The 17,531-nt window shown below is 34.0% G+C and overlaps 4 protein-coding genes and 1 non-coding gene across 5 annotated transcripts; all 5 read left to right on the top strand.

Moving 5' to 3' along the window:
* The first annotated feature begins 1,743 nt into the window (after nucleotides 1–1,743).
* TRNAL-AAG (transfer RNA leucine (anticodon AAG)) lies at nucleotides 1,744–1,824 on the top strand. The gene has a single exon. It is a non-coding gene; the product is annotated as a tRNA-Leu (tRNA).
* A 2,544-nt stretch (nucleotides 1,825–4,368) lies between these two features.
* Nucleotides 4,369–8,969, top strand: LOC102588898 (mediator of RNA polymerase II transcription subunit 15-like). The gene is made up of 3 exons (XM_006367580.2): nucleotides 4,369–4,628; nucleotides 5,943–6,233; nucleotides 7,496–8,969. The coding sequence occupies exons 1-3, from the start codon at nucleotides 4,470–4,472 to the stop codon at nucleotides 8,690–8,692; spliced, it is 1,647 nt and encodes a 548-aa protein (XP_006367642.1). The 5' UTR covers nucleotides 4,369–4,469; the 3' UTR covers nucleotides 8,693–8,969.
* Nucleotides 8,970–10,105: 1,136 nt separating this feature from the next.
* LOC102589222 (uncharacterized) lies at nucleotides 10,106–12,156 on the top strand. The gene is made up of 2 exons (XM_006367581.2): nucleotides 10,106–10,323; nucleotides 11,461–12,156. The coding sequence occupies exons 1-2, from the start codon at nucleotides 10,152–10,154 to the stop codon at nucleotides 11,736–11,738; spliced, it is 450 nt and encodes a 149-aa protein (XP_006367643.1). The 5' UTR covers nucleotides 10,106–10,151; the 3' UTR covers nucleotides 11,739–12,156.
* Nucleotides 12,157–13,553: 1,397 nt separating this feature from the next.
* Nucleotides 13,554–14,539, top strand: LOC102589549 (uncharacterized). The gene has a single exon (XM_006367582.2). The coding sequence runs from the start codon at nucleotides 13,734–13,736 to the stop codon at nucleotides 14,370–14,372; it is 639 nt and encodes a 212-aa protein (XP_006367644.1). The 5' UTR covers nucleotides 13,554–13,733; the 3' UTR covers nucleotides 14,373–14,539.
* Nucleotides 14,540–16,315: 1,776 nt separating this feature from the next.
* LOC107059130 (uncharacterized) lies at nucleotides 16,316–16,834 on the top strand. The gene has a single exon (XM_015305560.1). It carries the CDS (start codon nucleotides 16,316–16,318, stop codon nucleotides 16,832–16,834), a length of 519 nt encoding a protein of 172 aa, XP_015161046.1.
* Nucleotides 16,835–17,531: the final 697 nt, after the last annotated feature.

The raw sequence follows: 17,531 nt of genomic DNA on the forward strand, positions 1-17,531 counted from the left end.
GAGCGTGGATTGGGGGGGAGGGGGGCAAATTAAAAAGTCCATTTACAAAATTTTAGCAATTTCTAATAAAAAATACATTTTCAGAACTTGAATTTTAAAATTCTGATTAAAGATGGAAATAACGTACAATTCTGTCACATCTCTTGGTGGTAGCTATTGTTTTGTATAGAGTTTAGCTTCTATAGACTATATTACTGACAATATAAATAATTTTTAACACTATCAAATCACTTTAAATAGGAATAATAACATTTTTAGTACTTTAATTATAAGTAAAATTTAATTTTGCTTTTATTAATCTTTGACTTAGCATATTTAACCTTCGGTTTGTTAAAGTTGCGCATTTTTCATCCTTCTTCTTGTGCCTCTTTCCAAATTTGTCGAATTATCGGTTGACTATTTGTAATGTTATTATGTTTAGTATTATTTTTAAAAATCACCCGTAATAAGTGAAATTAGTAATCTGACAAAAGAAAACTTTTAGAAACTACTATATGATGGATTAAAATAATTTAGCACTATTTATATATATAAGTGAACTCTTTTTTTTCTTTTTCTTTTTTTATGTTGATACAATATAATTTCAGTGGTGGTTGACGAAACTATATATGATGATGCCGTATCTCATCAATCAATCATATTACAACCATACATTAAAAGAGCAATCAATATTTCTTGTCAAAGACTATAAAAAATGTAGCAATAATATGGATAAGATATAAAGTAATTTCTTTACTATTTTCAGTGCTACAAACAGGATATGCACCTTTCTAAATGTGATATGTAATGCGTATATATACTATTAAAAATATTATTATTTTTCAATAGATATTTTCCACGAAAAAATGTTTAGTGATTATTCTTATAATTATTTTAATTAAAGAGAAAATATTCAATGTCTATTTTCAATATATCAATAGAAATTTGTTTTCCATCATGAGTTGATTATGTGGAAATGAGGTGAAAAAACATATTTTATAGCATAACATTTTTTTTAAAATTTATGGTAAAAGACGTTTCTTCTAGTGTTTTATATAGAGCAACTTTCACATATAGCAAACATAAAAATCATTTGTGTCGATCCGACACGAATTTAGCGTGGGCGTCATGACATTCACATCGAATTTGGTCAACATCATATCGGTGATGCTATAATAGGTCGTGATGATATGGTGTTGACTTCAAGCGTATTAGCAATATTAGTGATCAATTACCATTAAATTTAGGTTATGTATATATTGTCATTGACTCATTGTAAAGAACTTTTACAGTATCAGGTCATTAAAAAGATATTTACAAATAAATCTTTTTAAAATATGAAATTTTAATCTTAAAAATAAGATAAATTAAACTATTTGCTAAAGCAGATAAGATGACCTGATGATGTATAAATTTCTTACACCAATAATGTATATAATTTGATCGATCTTATTAATTATATACTTATATTCTTTATTCCTTTCTATAATATAATTGCTTTTCAATAAATATTCTAAACAAAGGAGTCAAGATTTTTACTATGCAAAGTCAAATTATAAGAAGTAATTGTACATGAAGAAGTCTATACATAAAATAGAATAAAAAATTTCACCTAACTACTCAATGTAATTTTTTAATGAACATGTTAAATGACACTCTCGAACAAAGATAACTTTGCAATTCCATGTAGACAAAACCTTATAACAATATCATGCACATCGAAAAGAGTTTTATTAAAATTTTAATAGTTCTATAATATCAATTGTTGAGATGGCCGAGTTGGTCTAAGGCGCCAGATTAAGGTTCTGGTCCGAAAGGGCGTGGGTTCAAATCCCACTCTCAACATAGTGTTTTTATTTAGCTTTTTTCCTTTGCATAATAAAGTCATCATTTATTTTTAAGTTTTTAGATATAATAAAAAGGTTTTCACCTTCAAAACTCTCTCAATATTTTTAAACATTATTACAAATAAATATTCATTTGTATTTGTAGTAAACTTATAATTCTTGGGCACATTTTTCCTGATGTACTTTGCTCCTTATACTGAAAAATAATTTCAAAAATCTAGATTGAAGGACTTGGAAAATAAATAAAATCCAAATTAATTATCAACAAGGATTGCAATGTGATGAGTAATGTTCCTTTCTCTTTAGTAAAAGATTTTGAGTTTAAATCCTGAAAATCCTATTGACATGAGTAGGGATGGTATTCCGAGGGACAACTTTAGGTCATTTGAGGGGTTCTCGGGAATTCAGTAATTTTTACATAAAATCGATAAATATATAAGGAATATGACTTAGGAACCACTAACAAAGTACTCCCCCGGTTTCACAAAGAATGACCTCCTTTCCTTTTTAGTCAGTTTAAAAAAGAATGATCTCTTTCCTTTTTTGGTAACATTTTACTTTTTGCTTTCCACGTGACATGTTTAAGACCACAAGATTAAGGGCAATTTTGTACATTTGACATAACTTTAATTTAGGACCACAAGATTCAAAAGTCTTCTTTATTTACTTAAACTCTGTGCCAAGTCAAACCAGGTCATTTTTTGTGAAACGGAGGGAGTATGTTGTTTGGTCTAGTGGCAGAAAATGACAACTTTGTCACTATCACCATATAGGTCTTTATTCTGTCTCTTTTTATTTTTTAATTTGAGATAGATGCGAATTCAGAAACATCAAATCAAATAGTAGATTTGCTCCGTTAGATTCTTTGGGTGGTTGTAGAGTCACTTAAGAACAATGCATTGGTGGGAGTGCTTCACCCTTAACCAGAGGTCTCGGGTTCGAGCCATGGGTATGGAGAAAATTTTGTTGGGAGCGCCACCCCCGAATGAGCCCTGTAGAGCACGATCCAGATTTAGTCGGAGCTCCAATGTGGGTTTCGAACACCGGGTGGGAAACCAAAACAAAAAAGAACAATGTAACTCCATTATTTATTTGTTCTACATATAGTCATCATAATAACTTACTCATTGAATGAACCTCGTGATTCAAATTTGATTTAATAAGATTTTAATACAAATATAAAAAATGAATGGATAATAATAAAAAAAATGACTTTGAAAAACAAAAAAATGAAGGCGACATATCAGCTAATCCATCATTCTAATACCCATGATTTTCACGTTTAAAGAAAAGCTGTCGGTTGGAAAAATAAATAAATACGTTTATTTGACTTTTGTATAACATATATTAATGGTAGTTGGAGAAAAAAAAGCTCAAGTAATAATTAAAGTTATTTTTACAAATAAAATATCATATAAAAGTTTGGCATTTGAATAATTAAATCAGTTTGAATACCTAAAAAGTTATGAAAGTAGTAGATGATAATATTATAAAAAAAAAAATTCCGAACATTTCGAAATCTTGTTAAGTAGAAATTAGAAAGGATGTCACACAAGCTCAAATTGAACAACATTTTTTCTTTTTGTCTAGAGAAGATGATATGCATATTTTACGTCTATTTTTATAAAGTAGAAAAAATGTTCTCAATAGATTTTCAACTTAAATATTAGATTATGTCTGTTGTTTCGATTTAAATCCGAACCACTGAAGGTATAAAAATCATGTAAAATGTGCAATAAGCTATGGGGAGGCTCAAGGTCCAATCAACTAAATAATTTGCTATTTGTCTGAGGCCCAAAAATTTGTAGTAGTAGTTTGTATTATAAAATTTATTTTTAAAAAATATTTCAATTCATAAACTAAAAAATCGTAAAAAAATGGAAATAAGTGGTGATCAAAAAGATAGCTTTAAAAAGGATACATGGGTATAAATTATAATGACTAATGAGCCTAATTCCTTTGCAATGAAATATAATATTTGTTGGCAAGACACAATTCTTTTGATTTTTCATTCGGTGATCAAATTCAAATTTACATTAAAAAGTCTCACATTAAAGGATAAAACGTTTTCTAACAAACGCAACTTCATATCGAAGGGACTCAATTCCAAGACATCTTAAATATATTATGCCATGTAAAACATTGTCTACTTATTTAACACATTAAAAATTAGAAGACATAAATATAAATTGATTTCAAATTAAATGATATATTTATGTTAAATGTAACAATTAAGTGATGAATTAGCAACAAAGTTATTTTGTCTCATTACACATTATTATTCCCACTTGACTAAATTTAAATTATTCAACTCTACAAAGTTTGATCGATCCATGATATTCTACCCCCAAACATTCAATCTAATATTTATGAAAAACTCATGCTTTTCTTCTATCAATTTAAACGTAACGCACTTGTCCAAAAATTAATACACATAAAGAAATGTACAACTACGAGTCTTGCTCAAGCAAACCACAATTCCCAATTACTTCTCTCTTTCTATATATATAAACAAAACATAATCCTTTTCTTCAGTTTCTCTCTCTCTCTCTATAATACAAAACCTAGGCGATTTTTTTTTCTTTGACTGTTTGATCAGTGTAGTGAAACCCTAGTGTTTTTTTTTTTTGTGATCCGTGAAGTATGGCATCTGGATCGTCTGGCAGGCCGAGTAATTCTTCGGGTTCGAAGGGTTTTGATTTTGGGTCTGATGATATTCTCTGTTCTTATGAAGATTATCCACATCAAGATGCCTCTAATGGAACCCACTCTGATCCTGCGATTGCTACCAATTCTGCTAAGGTAACTATGTGTTTTTGTTTTTTTTAATTTAATCGGAGAGGGATTACAATATGAGGAATCGAACTCTTAACAATAAGGTGGTGGAAAGTTCAGGTAGTCATATGAGTAAATTATTGTAGAGTGGAAGTGTTGTGTGTTGTTTTGATTGATACCCAGTAGGGGTTTTGGAAGTTATGAGGTAAAGCTTGAGAATTTACAGATGGGTATTGCTGAAAATTGTTGATTTGTGGTGTCCGGTCAGCTTGCTCACACCTCGACTGGGTTGCTGCTAGCCTTCAGTAGCTTTTAAAAAATCACTTAATATGTATAGTTATTTTATGAAGAACTCAGTAAAGTTGTTTTTTTTTAGAATTCATTACTCATAAACTCAAAATCTTAGCTCTGCATTTGCTAGATATCTAGTAGTCCACCAATGGTTTACTATGTTTTAGCAGTTGCACTGACCAATTTTTTGACCTATATGATAATTATCCTGATGCAGTCTGTTTAACATTCTAAGTGTGGATTTTCAAAGTGATCAAAGGTTAAAGAGTTGGTTCACTTGGCTGTACATAAATTACTGTGGTGTTTAACTATGTAGTTCAATTTTAGAGGGGTGAGGGACGTAAGATATTAGTCTATCTTCACTCATTTTGAGCTACTAATAGGAGTTATGAATCATTGTTGTAACCTAAAACTAATGATGACGGAGATCCTTGAACTCTCCTATACCTTCTCTTCTTTGTCTCTTTATATCTGCCTCTCTTTTTGTAAATGAATAATCCGAAGACATGAGACCGCAAAAACAGGTTAGCTAAAGTCCATCTGCATGTAGAACAATAAGGAAATCATGTTTCACACAGTATCCTAAAATCTCAATAGCTCTGGCTTTGCATCTGGATTCTAGATTTGGTGTAAACCTTTTGGAAAATGTTTGGAGTCATTGTTTTGATGTAGCTCATTGATAGTAATTATAACAGATTAGCAGCTCTTTCAGGGGTCACAGACAAGAGGTAGAATTGGTTTTCTGATTAAGAATCTTACCATGCTAGACTATCCATAGTCATGTTAACTTCTCTAGAATTTTTTATTTTGTGGCTGGTTCCCGGGTCTTAACTTTTATCATGTAATGGAGCTAGCATATCTACTTTTGTCCTCTTTGCGTCTTCTTGATGCCGGTAATGAAACAACTTACTTCATCAAAAAAGAAGAATCTTACCACAGTGCTTTTTAGATCTTTGTAGGAAGACTTTTTCTTTCTTTTTCATTACATTCAATCTTACCTAATCAACTTCTATTTGACTTCTTACTCAATTATGCTCTTGTATTGAGTAGGAGTTCCACAAAAACAGAATGACGAGGTCATCAATGTTTCCCACTTCGACGTATAGCCCTCCAGAGGAATCTTCCTTCAATCAAGACATGATATGTACTGTTGAGAAGACCATGAAAAAATATACGGACAATCTCATGAGATTTCTAGAGGGTATCAGTTCACGCTTGTCGCAGCTGGAACTGTACTGTTACAACCTTGACAAGTCCATTGGGGAAATGCGGTCTGATTTAGTTCGAGATCATGGCGAGGCAGATTTGAAACTGAAGGCTCTTGAGAAGCATGTTCAAGAGGTTCGTTCACTGATTTCCTTGCATGGCATGCATTTAAAGGTTCTGTCTAGCAGCTAAATGCTGTGTTTTTAGATATACCCCTTACACAAGTTAAATGTTATTCTCTTATCGGAGGTATGTGCTAAAAGAAAGTCTGCTTTGAAATTATGGGTTGTATTGCATTGCTTACATATTATGTTTCACATGGTATATAATGTTGTGTGTTCCTCCTCCTTTTTCATAAAGATGATATGCTGCTTATACTCTCACCATCCCAACCCTATAAAGTAGGATAGTCCTAGTAACATGGTATATATAACATGCATAATCCTATTCTTGTAAGTTCCTCCTCCTTTTTCATAAAGATGATATGCCTTTTATACTCTCACCATCCCTAGCCCTATAAAGTAGGATAGTCCTAGTAAGTTAAGTTATAATGTGATAAGACTTTTTGATTATCTATTATGTTTGACAAAGTTTTAGCTAAAAGTTAAAATCCATTCAAAGATTTCTCTCTCAGAACTGATGACGTTAGAGACTTATCACTTCCTCATTCTCAAGTTCTGGGTTTTTTACATGCAATGTACGGCTTCATGTCTGTTCTAATATTCGTGGAACGTATTTTTCTGTGACTGGAGAATTTTATATGGCTTAGTAGACTTGAGAAGTTTTCAATGCTAACAGGTTATCTGGTCTTAGAGAATTTTCTACTCTATTTTCTAGTTACATATGGACAATTGGCAAAGTTTACATCATCAGATCAAGTTAGACCCTATTTTAAGAAGGAGTCCGCGTGTGATTAGAACTAACACCACGCCAACAAGGGTTGTGGTGGAGTAGTAAGTACTTCTTCATTCTTAACAGAGGTCTCGGGTTCGAGTCCCCCATGGTACGGAGTTGCGTTTGTTAGGAAGCACTTTACCCCCCAATATGGGACTTCTCGGCGCGAATCCGGAGTTAGTCGGGCTCCAATGTGGGTACCAAACACCGGATGGGAAATAAAAAAGAACTAACAGCACATTATTGTAGAGACGCCAATCATAAGGATTCACTGGCATAGTTTACGTCCATCTTTCTCTGCAAAAACACACATCTCTCTGTTTATTTGTGTCTGAATTTCCAATACACCTATTGACGTTCTAGCCTACTAATGCTCCTAGTCAATAAGTATGAATTCATTCTTGTCCAATGTTAAGTTGCTCTCTAGGATTATGCCTTCACAGTTTTTCCTACTTTAATAGCTTTTCGATGACTAATTTCTTTGCTGTTTGTTATTCCTGCAGGTCCACAGATCTGTACAGATTCTGAGAGATAAGCAAGAACTTGCTGAAACTCAGAAGGAGCTGGCTAAGCTTCAGTTTGCGCAGAAAGAACCAGCTTCAGCGAACAATTCTCAGCAGAATGAGGACAGAAATGCTCAACCCGTGTCTGATTCCAATAAAGGTGACAACTCAACTGATGTGAATGGACAAGAACTGGCACTTGCTCTACCCCATCAAGTAGCACCCCGAGCTCCTCTTACTAACCAACCCGTCGAGCAGCCACAACAGGCACCTCCACAACCAATTCCATCTCAAAGTATGACGCAGTCACAAGGTTACTATTTACCCCCAGTGCAGATGTCAAATCCACCAGCTCCAACTCACTTGTCCCAAGGTCAATATCTTTCATCTGACCCCCAGTATCGAACTTCTCAAATGCAAGATCTTTCTAGGTTACCACCCCAGCCAGCAGCACCTCCGGGGAATCAGACCCCACAAATCCAGTCAATGCCCCAATATCAGCAGCAGCAATGGACGCAACAGGTACCGCAGCAGATTCAAGCATCCCAACAGGTTCAACAGCATCAGCTTCCAACTGTGCAACAGCAAGGTAGACCCTCATCACCTGCTGTTTATCCCTCTTATCCACCCAATCAACCGAATCCTTCTCCTGAACCGGTCCCCAATAGCATGCCAATGCAAATGTCATATTCTGCGATCCCTCAATCAGTTGCATGCCGTCCAGAAGCAATACCCTATGGGTATGACAGGTCTGGTAGGCCACTTCAGTCACAGCCTCCAACCCAGCATCTCAAGCCTTCGTTTGGTGCTCCAGGGGATGGGTATGCAACTAGTGGGCCTCATCCATCTCTTTCTGCAGGAAATGCATATTTGATGTACGACGGTGAAGGCCCAAGGGGACATCCATCACAACCACCAAATTTCCCACAAAGTGGTTATCCTCCCTCCAGCTTCCCTCCCCAGAACGCACAGTCCTCCCCAAGCCCCAATCATATGGTTCGTCCACCTCAATTGATGCGCACTCATCCTTACAATGAATTAATTGAGAAGCTGGCAAGCATGGGCTACAGGGGTGATCATGTGGTTAATGTTATCCAAAGGCTCGAGGAGAGTGGTCAGACAGTTGATTTCAATACTGTGCTCGATAGGCTGAATGGACATTCTTCAGGTGGTCCTCAAAGAGGATGGTCGGGTTAGGTCATTATCCCAAACCTTTCTAATCATGTTTTCATGTAGGGTCATGGGAAATTTGAAAATAGTGTAAGTGCAATTTGACTCGAATACTATCTATTTGCTGAATAAGGGTCATATAATTAGGCAGTTGACGATGATGTATACAGCACTATCATGCTGTGTATTGTAGATTTGCCATGTCTTACTTCTGAAGTTTTATTTGTTGTAAGGCAAAATGTTTTCAACATTGTAACGTAGGAGAATTGATGAATACCTCTTTTTTAAGATTTAACATCTTCTCTCATTCTTGTCCTTTGATTTAATCTTCGCTGTTCACCGTGAAAAGAAGTAGTCTTATTTGGGCCATTTGGCTACGCGTGGAAACCTATGCTGACGATATATATTTGGATATTTTTAACCCCATAACATGTGTATAAGCTCGTAATGAAGGACGTGATCTTGCTCATGCTCAGGAAGGTAAGAGAACACTATTAATATAAAAGTTTAGCTCCACCAGAGGGGTGTATGACCATATTCTTTAGTATTATTGAATTGTGTAAATTATCTTATAATATAAAAACTTTAACTATATATGATTTATATTGCTGCTAAAGCTGTAGAAAAGCAACTTGTTATTGGAGAATAAATTCTTAAGGGAATATTTTGAGACATTCTTTATAGTTGCTGGAAAAAAAAAGGGGATCATGTTAAATGAAAGCAAAATACTCCTGTTTTATGTATATAATTACATTGATTGAGGGCTCCATACTAGGATGGTTGCCCTATGCACCTAGTTGGAAACTTATCGATACATTAAAGCTCCCGTTATATGTTAGGTTTTTCAAAGGACCTGATCACATTGTGTCTATTCGATGCATCATTTTTACAAATATATAGATGCGTATTAAATTATAATATTTAGAAGATTTAGCATCTGGTGCTTATCAAAGGACAAACATGGTGGACACTAAATGTGAAGATTCTTGCCAAAAGTTGTTGGTAAATGGCACTCCATGTGGTTATTTAAAGAAATTAATTGGAATTTTTATAAATTAAATTAAGAGACAATGATAAAAAACAACACACTCGAAGTATCATTTTTTTTCTTCGAATTTCCAATATAAACTATCAAGTGTCCTTTTCAACTTGAATGATCATCAACTAGTTATCAAAACACGCCTTGAAATTAATGAGCCGGCTACCATGTGATGAAATTTTATGGGCAAATTAAGTTGTCACATGCACACTCCTTTCGACGATTGTATTCAAATACATGATGTAGTCAGTTTCAAGATGTATTTTGATGATAAATAGTTGATGATAATTCAGATAAAAAACACAAACACTCGATAAAGTGATACTTCAGATACATTTTTGATCATTATCTTTTTATATTATATTATATTATATCTTATCTATATATTGATAGAACTTGACACAAAGAAAGAGAAAGATAAGTTGGATAGAGATAAAAGAAAGAGAGATGAGAGGAATGAAAGGTGAAATTTTGCTTAACATCTCTGCAGAAAATGCATGGGAAATGTATAGGGATAATGATACAATTAGCAGAATTAATCCACAAATGCTTGCTAAAGCTGAATATATTAAAGGAAAAGGAGAGCCTGGCAGTCTCAGATGTTTCCAGCTTGGTCCTGGTAAGTCTTTAATAAAACCCGATTTACGATAAAAAATTTACTTACATCTGGTGTTTGTACAAAGGCGGATTTAATTATAGATTTGCTTGAATCACTTACTTGCATCTGGTGTTTGTACAAAGACGGATTTAGAAGTCTGATTATAGATTTACGTGAATCTGGTAATTTTTGTTCACATCTTACATATATATTAAAGAATCTATTAAATATTTGATTGTAAATTCAGTGATTATTGTAGTATTAACTTGAGGTCGTTATAGGAACCTATAATCTTGAAATTCTGAATTTGTTTTTGTGTTTGTCCGAAGTACTGAATGAAAGACGTGTTTGCATATGATTTTTTTTTTTACAAGTAATCATGGTTGGTTTGAGAAATAGGTAATCTTACTTTAATTTGTACCAACGGCAACAAATAAATTATTTGATTTGGTGTAAATAATTGTGAAAGTCTTGATTATTTACCTAGTCTTCTAGGTTAATCCAGGATAAACTGTTACTCTTAATTTCAATTTGTTTGTTTGATTTTGATTTAATATAGATTTTAAGTGTGTTTATTTTATTTTTTTAATGTTAATTTGTTTGTTTGATTTTGATTTAATAATTTTAAGTGTGTTTATTTTTATTTTTTTAAGAGGCGAATTCAAGATTTAAAGTTTATCAATAGTTTCTACAGTAACCTCGTGATCAAGTTAAAACTATACCACAAAAATAGGGTAAATCATATTTATATATATGTATAAAGTCTAGGCCAAAAATTATTAGGTTGACGTGAACTCGTAAGTAACAATGTAGATTTGCTCCTATAAGGGTGAAATCAGGGTCATCAAAAAATTACACTATAAGGGTGAAATAGGATCATCAAAAAATTACACTATATGTATAAGGTTGAAATTATTTATTTATGTATATAGAGTTACCTCTTTATATATATCGAACCCCATTAGTAATAATTTTGATTCTGCCACTGCACCTTTTGTAACACAAATATTTTATGCAACATTGAGCAACTTTGTCAAGCATCAATCGTACATGTTGAATCCCTTCGATTTCTTTGTCTATTTACCTCTTTATATTTTGAACCCTATGATAATGATTCTGGCTCCGTCATTGCGCATATAACACAAATATTTTATGCAGCATTAAGCAACTATGTCAAGCAATCAATAGAAAAGATAGAGAAGGTGGAAGAGGGGAGGTCAGTGACATATCAAGTCACTGATGGTGATTTGAAGAAAATGTATAATCCATACAGAGTTACCTTCTCTTTCATTCCTGTGAGCAATGAGCAATGTGTAGCAGAATGGAAAGCAGAATATGAGCCAATTGCACCTACAATTCCTACACCAGAAAAGGCAAGAGATGCTGCACTATCATTTCTCAAATTATTTGGAAAAATAGAGAACCAAGCTCTGTAAAACAAGGAGTTGATATCTCAGATGGTCGTTCAACTAAAAGCTATTATCTCAGAAGAACGGTGATTTTTTGAGATAATAACTATTAACTGAATGGCTATATGAGAAATCAGAAGCGAATTCAGGATCTAAGCTTTGTGAGTTCAAGCTTTAAGGTTTTTAGTATACAAGTTGTTGTGTGTTTTTAAAGTTGTGTGTTTATATTGGGTTCAGATGAGTCTGGTACTGTGTCGTCCGTTTATGAAATTTACGTTGTGTAAGAGTAAAGAGGTCATTTTGTTACATGTACTATCCAAAATGATCTCGCTAAATAAGCAGAGGTGGTGAATACATGATGTGAAGTTCATGAGCTTCTGCAGATTATATTTCAAGTTAATAATAATAATTGAATTTATAGTCAAATATTTGATGGATTTCTTAATATGTATACATGATTTTGACCCTCAAATAGATGGATTTGGGAATGATTATGGAATTGATCATAGAAAATCGAAGGCAGACAAGAAGATAAGGTAGTTGAGTAGTCACCTAGAGGAGGTTTTTCGACTAGATCAATGGATGCGATTTTTCCTTCCCACGGAAATAACTATGTATTTTGTGAATATTAATTAAATGTCATTGTGTTTCTTTTCTATCGATTAAATTAAATAGTTCCAAATTAAGCCTTCTAAAACTAAGAGTTGATGTCATATTGGATGATCTCTATAGGTCTAAGATTTGGGATCACGTGAACTTGTAACTTATAAGCATCTCCATTTTCTACTAATATAAATTATAATTCGTGGTGTGTATGAGTTCGATTTTGCAATATTTTATTGGATTTAAGTTAGTATTGTATCATACTTGCAATTTATATACACTCATATATCTTCATTTTAACTTTAATCTTAAAAAAATTCTTCTAATTAGAAAAAAAATATACATTTTACAGTAATTTTTGGTGCATCAGTTTCATCTGTAAAATGTATATTATTCTTGTTTTTTAATCTTTTGCAACAGTGTGTTTTCACAAACTTATATAGAGGAAGAAGAAAGACTAAATTAGGTTAATAAGCCTGGATTATTTCAAATTTAAACGCGTAATATTACGATTCAAATTGTAACCTCTTGACTATTGAACTGCTCTAATAAATTGAGCATGATTAAGCAATACAATCACATGATTGAGTTTCAAATTAGTGACCATAAAAACAAGTTGCTCCTATTTCATCTTGTAATTCAATTTTCTATTATTACGTAATTAGTCAAATCAACATTAGATTAACATTAGCCTAATTAGTTTTAGATAGTTTATTATAGTTAGATATTTATCGTGGACCATGACATAGATGGGCTTATAGGAGCAATGTTCAATTTCCGGCCCATGAATACATGATCATTTGGAACTTGAGAACATTAGCCCAATTATGTTTTTGAACTTCATCAAATGGTTCGGGTTGAGACTTTCTAGTTGCTCTAAAACAATTAGGAGATTTTCTAGAAGAAATATGAGATTTCGAAGAGCTTTGGAAGGTTCTTTAACGTGATCTTATTTCTGAAGGCTTAAAACACAAATTTAAGAACTCAATCCATCTTTTTAAGCGTTTATAGGTTAAATAATAATTTGAGATTCATCAGTACTATAAGACTTGTTGGTACGGTTTGAATTAGAACTCGAGGGGCTCAAGGGTGATTCAATACCATTGAAACTCATATCGATGTTGTAAATTATGTTTCGCGATCGCTTAAAAGAGGGCCGCAACCACATAAGAGGTCATTTGTGCAAATATCCAAATTTAATATTCTCCCTTGCCTAAAATTTGGCGCAAAAATTTCAACTCAAAATTCACAACAGGGCGGTAGATATTTGGCGGCAAACGTTCCCGCTAAATATTTTCCCTCCATTGCAGCTCACAGTGAAGCACTATATATAAATCTTGCGCCACCCAATCCATTTTCATCTAAATCTCAGTTTCTTCACTCACAATCTCTCAATTTTTTGTTAATTTTTGGGTTATCATGGTGGTAGCATTAGGTCCCGGAAAGTTCTACGGCAGCAGCTTACCAAGGCCGCGGTTTTACGAAAACCCAAATGGAGAACGGGTCGATCCACCAGTATCTGTTTTGGATCCGTTTTTGTCATGGGCTGAGGAAGCTCATTGGTCAATGGGGGGTTTGAGCTTCAAACGCCTCCGTCTTCAGGGACGGATCGAAGGTAACATCAAGAAACTCAGAGCTGAGTGTGAGAAGATCGAGAAGAAATCGGTGGGTGAGAAGAAGAAGTCGGTGAAAAAGGGTTCGTTGTCGTCCCCGGTGGTTCATGTAAGTCCATCTCCTCCTCCTGCTCCATTGAATTTGAAGAGGAAAATGCAATTGGTTGATGAATCTGATGATGAAAATGAAGAAATGGGGGTTGAGGGGAGAGTAGAAAAAAGGGGTCTAGCGAGGAAATTGGATGTTGATTTTGATAAAGTTGCTGAGAAGAGTGATGGGATAGTGATGGGGAGAACAAGGAGTGGAAAAAATAAAGAGGCTATAGTTGAGAAAATGGTGAAATTGAAAACTAAAGGTAGAAGATTGAAGAAGGGGTCTGAGAAGAAGAGCGTATCAGTGACACCAAATGCAGCAAGAACTTCACCGAGATTGTTGAAAACGTAGGTTGCCTTGAAGGTGTTTGATAATTTGTGTCAATGAATGAAACTTTCAATAGTACAGTGTTATTAAGTGTGTTAGCTTTGAAATGTAGGTTGGATTATTGTAGTAAGTTATTAATCTTGATAAGATGAATGAAAATTGAAACAATCCAGTTGTTGAATGCTTTATAATTGATTGTCTTTGGTGCGTGGTTCTTTGTGCAGATCATATACTATATTAAGAAAAATGTGAGAAATTTTGAATCTTAATAGTCTTCATTATAAGTTGTGTAATGTTCTAAGATGTTATTTGAATCGTATGATCTTTAATGAGCCTTAAATTGAGATGTTCTTTGAATCTTGTAATCTTTAATGATGCTTAAATTGAGATAGAGGGAATAGCTTTATGTTTTTTGAACTTCTCAAGCTAGAGGCAAAAGAAGATGCCATCAAAATTGTAGTAATTCTAATAAAGTTTTGATTTTACCCTTCCTGATTTTGAAGAGATTTTTACACTTTTATGCTTGGTTTCTAGTCCTACCAATATGAGTATCATTGGGCTTTTTTGATGAACTCTTTCCATTCTTGATAGTCGTGGATTGTGTGGTTGAGGAAGTACTCTGTTAGAATTGTTCAAGTGAAGTTTTGGCCTTTCAAGTTTGTATGGTTAGGGAGTCAATTGTGGAATGAGTTATAGTATGTGTTTTAGAGTGAATTGTTTTGGTGATCGTGTGATTGAGGAAGTGCTTCATTAGAGTAGATTGATCGCTCGTCTTATTTACACCCTTTTCTTAGTGAGTGATTCATGTCTAGTCCTTTGGGGTCGCTTGACTTGGGTGAGAAGTTCCCTTCCCTTCTCTAAAATGCCTGAGGGGCTGAAGTTTGGTTGACTCTTTTCTTCCCATTTGGGCTGGGTTGATCTAGAAGTACAGTAAGAAGGAATGGAAGTTGTTCGAGTGAAGTTAGTTGTAGTATGTGTTTTAGAGGTTGTTAAGTGTTGATGTTCTTGTTCAGTTTGTGTGATGTTTATCCTGTGTGGAGGCTTGTATGAAATCGATAATTGTTGCTGAAAACTTGTGATATGTGAGTAATTGCTCGAGCTAGGGGCTATGTGACTTATCCTTATATTTGATATTGAGATGCTCGGGGAAAAAAATGTATTTCAAATTCAATAGAGATAAAAGAAGTGTTCAACTTAATGCATACTCTTCTTTTGTGTTTTCTATATTTTGCTTTTGGCATGCTAAGCAAGGAATCTAACAGGGTGTAAAGTTAGGGAACAACGAGAGAAATGAACAACACACACTGAGGCTAACAAGTAAATGTTCCCAAAAGAGTGAAAATGCCATTATTTTCTCTTACTTTTTGTCCCTCTCACAAGTAAGTGGTGGATATACACTTATGGTACAACAAAACTCAATAATCTTGTATTTGTGTTAAAAGATTATGGCTCATAAACCTATAAAATTAAAATCTTGAATATGCTTCGATCAAAAATAAGTATTCTGCACCTTCCCTTATAATGGGGGCGGAGCTAGGGCTGGGATATCCAAATCCTCTTTATTGAAAAATTATACTTACAAGGTCAATATTATTTTGTTATGTATATTTAGTAGATATTACACTATATTAACTTCTTCGATTGTAACAATATTTTAAACAACCAAATCATAAAAAAAAAACCCACTAAAATCTTGAAAAATAACATAATATTAGAAGTTAAGTCTATATCTATCTCCTTTTAAATTGACAAGTAAGGCTTACTCGAGTAATTGAGATACTCCACCATCGATCAATATGTTGAGGGTTTAAATTATGTTATTATAAATGAGAACATTATTGATCGTCCTATCAGAACAAGATATTAGTTAAATTAATGTCATTTACCTATTCGCCTGTATCCCACAAACCACATCAAATAACAAAACAAGAGCCACACAAAAGAGCAAAATCCAAATCCAAATCTCCATGGCTGAAACTAAACAACAACAAGAAGAACCTCCCCTGTTTCCACCATCATCAACCTCTTCTTCCTCCTTCATGCTTCTCTTGAAAAACCTTATGAGCAAAAGACGAACATGGGTCTTCCTCTTTCTCACCGTCTACACAATTTTACTGTCAATTTCTTGGAATTTCCTCAATTCAGTACTTTCTTGGTACGAATCCACCATGAAATTGACACCCACTTCAGCTCTCTACGGATCTATGATATTAGGGCTTGCGTTTGGGGTTTTATCGATTGTAGCAGCTCTGATCGTCGTTGTTCCAGCAACGCTTGTAACTTGGATCACTATTTTGGTTTTGCTCACATTTGCAGGTAAAGGGAGAAGGGATTTGGTTATGGAGGGGAAGAAATTGACGGCTGAGATTACTGGGTTTGTTGTTAGGGTTTTGATTAGAGAAGGGAATCTTGTCGCTGTGATTTGTGCTGTTCTTGGGTATTTTGCACTTGTTAGAAGGAATAAAGAAGATGGTATTGATTATTGAGTTTGAAAAATCGAGTTCTCCTTATGATCATAAGCTTGATCACAGAGAAATAGTTGGTTGACTATCTGAACTTTCAGCTTATTGGTAAGAGTTCGATTCATCATCTAGTAATCCTTTCCCGTACCCCATTAAGAGGGTCTAAATCAGGGGTACTTGTTGTATCGCAGGGGTTTGAATTAGCTCCTCTCGAGATGAAAGAAAAGATTGGCAATTTGCCTTTGGATGTACCTATTCTATCTTAACTTTAGCTGCTTAGAAACCTAAACGATTGATGTTTTTCCCCGTCTTCCCTAATCATGCTCTTATTTTATTGGAGGGGGTTTGAATTAGCTCCTAAGATTGGCAATTTATCTTGTTCAACCTCGGAATGTGATGAGCTATTCTATCTTAACTTTAGCTGCTCAAAAATTCCCGGACCAATTTACCTATTTGGAATTCTTCAGCTACCAACCCTTAAGCGAGCTAATCAGTCTTGCTTTTGCCAAAAAAATCCCTCCTCCCTATTCTGTTTATCGACTTTTGCTGCAATGATATTAGTACAGATAATTGTTTGCTTGCTGGAAACTTCGACTACTATACTCCTTCAACACTACGATTACATTTCTAGTAATCGTTCCTTGATATTGATTTCATCGTACAGTATTGTTAATCTGGTCTAGCATATGGAGGAGGCCTTTGATTGACAGAAAGTAATCAT

The sequence above is a fragment of the Solanum tuberosum genome, unplaced genomic scaffold, assembly GCF_000226075.1.
Source record: "Solanum tuberosum cultivar DM 1-3 516 R44 unplaced genomic scaffold, SolTub_3.0 scf00853, whole genome shotgun sequence".
Classification (NCBI taxonomy): domain Eukaryota; kingdom Viridiplantae; phylum Streptophyta; class Magnoliopsida; order Solanales; family Solanaceae; genus Solanum; species Solanum tuberosum.

Coding starts and splice junctions, on each gene's coding strand:
- LOC102588898 (XM_006367580.2), top strand. CDS start 4,470: ATGGCATCTGGATCGTCTGGCAGGCCGAGTAATTCTTCGGGTTCGAAG. Junction 4,629..5,942: donor TTGCTACCAATTCTGCTAAG/GTAACTATGTGT, acceptor TGTATTGAGTAG/GAGTTCCACAAAAACAGAAT. Junction 6,234..7,495: donor TTGAGAAGCATGTTCAAGAG/GTTCGTTCACTG, acceptor TTATTCCTGCAG/GTCCACAGATCTGTACAGAT.
- LOC102589222 (XM_006367581.2), top strand. CDS start 10,152: ATGAGAGGAATGAAAGGTGAAATTTTGCTTAACATCTCTGCAGAAAAT. Junction 10,324..11,460: donor ATGTTTCCAGCTTGGTCCTG/GTAAGTCTTTAA, acceptor TATTTTATGCAG/CATTAAGCAACTATGTCAAG.
- LOC102589549 (XM_006367582.2), top strand. CDS start 13,734: ATGGTGGTAGCATTAGGTCCCGGAAAGTTCTACGGCAGCAGCTTACCA.
- LOC107059130 (XM_015305560.1), top strand. CDS start 16,316: ATGGCTGAAACTAAACAACAACAAGAAGAACCTCCCCTGTTTCCACCA.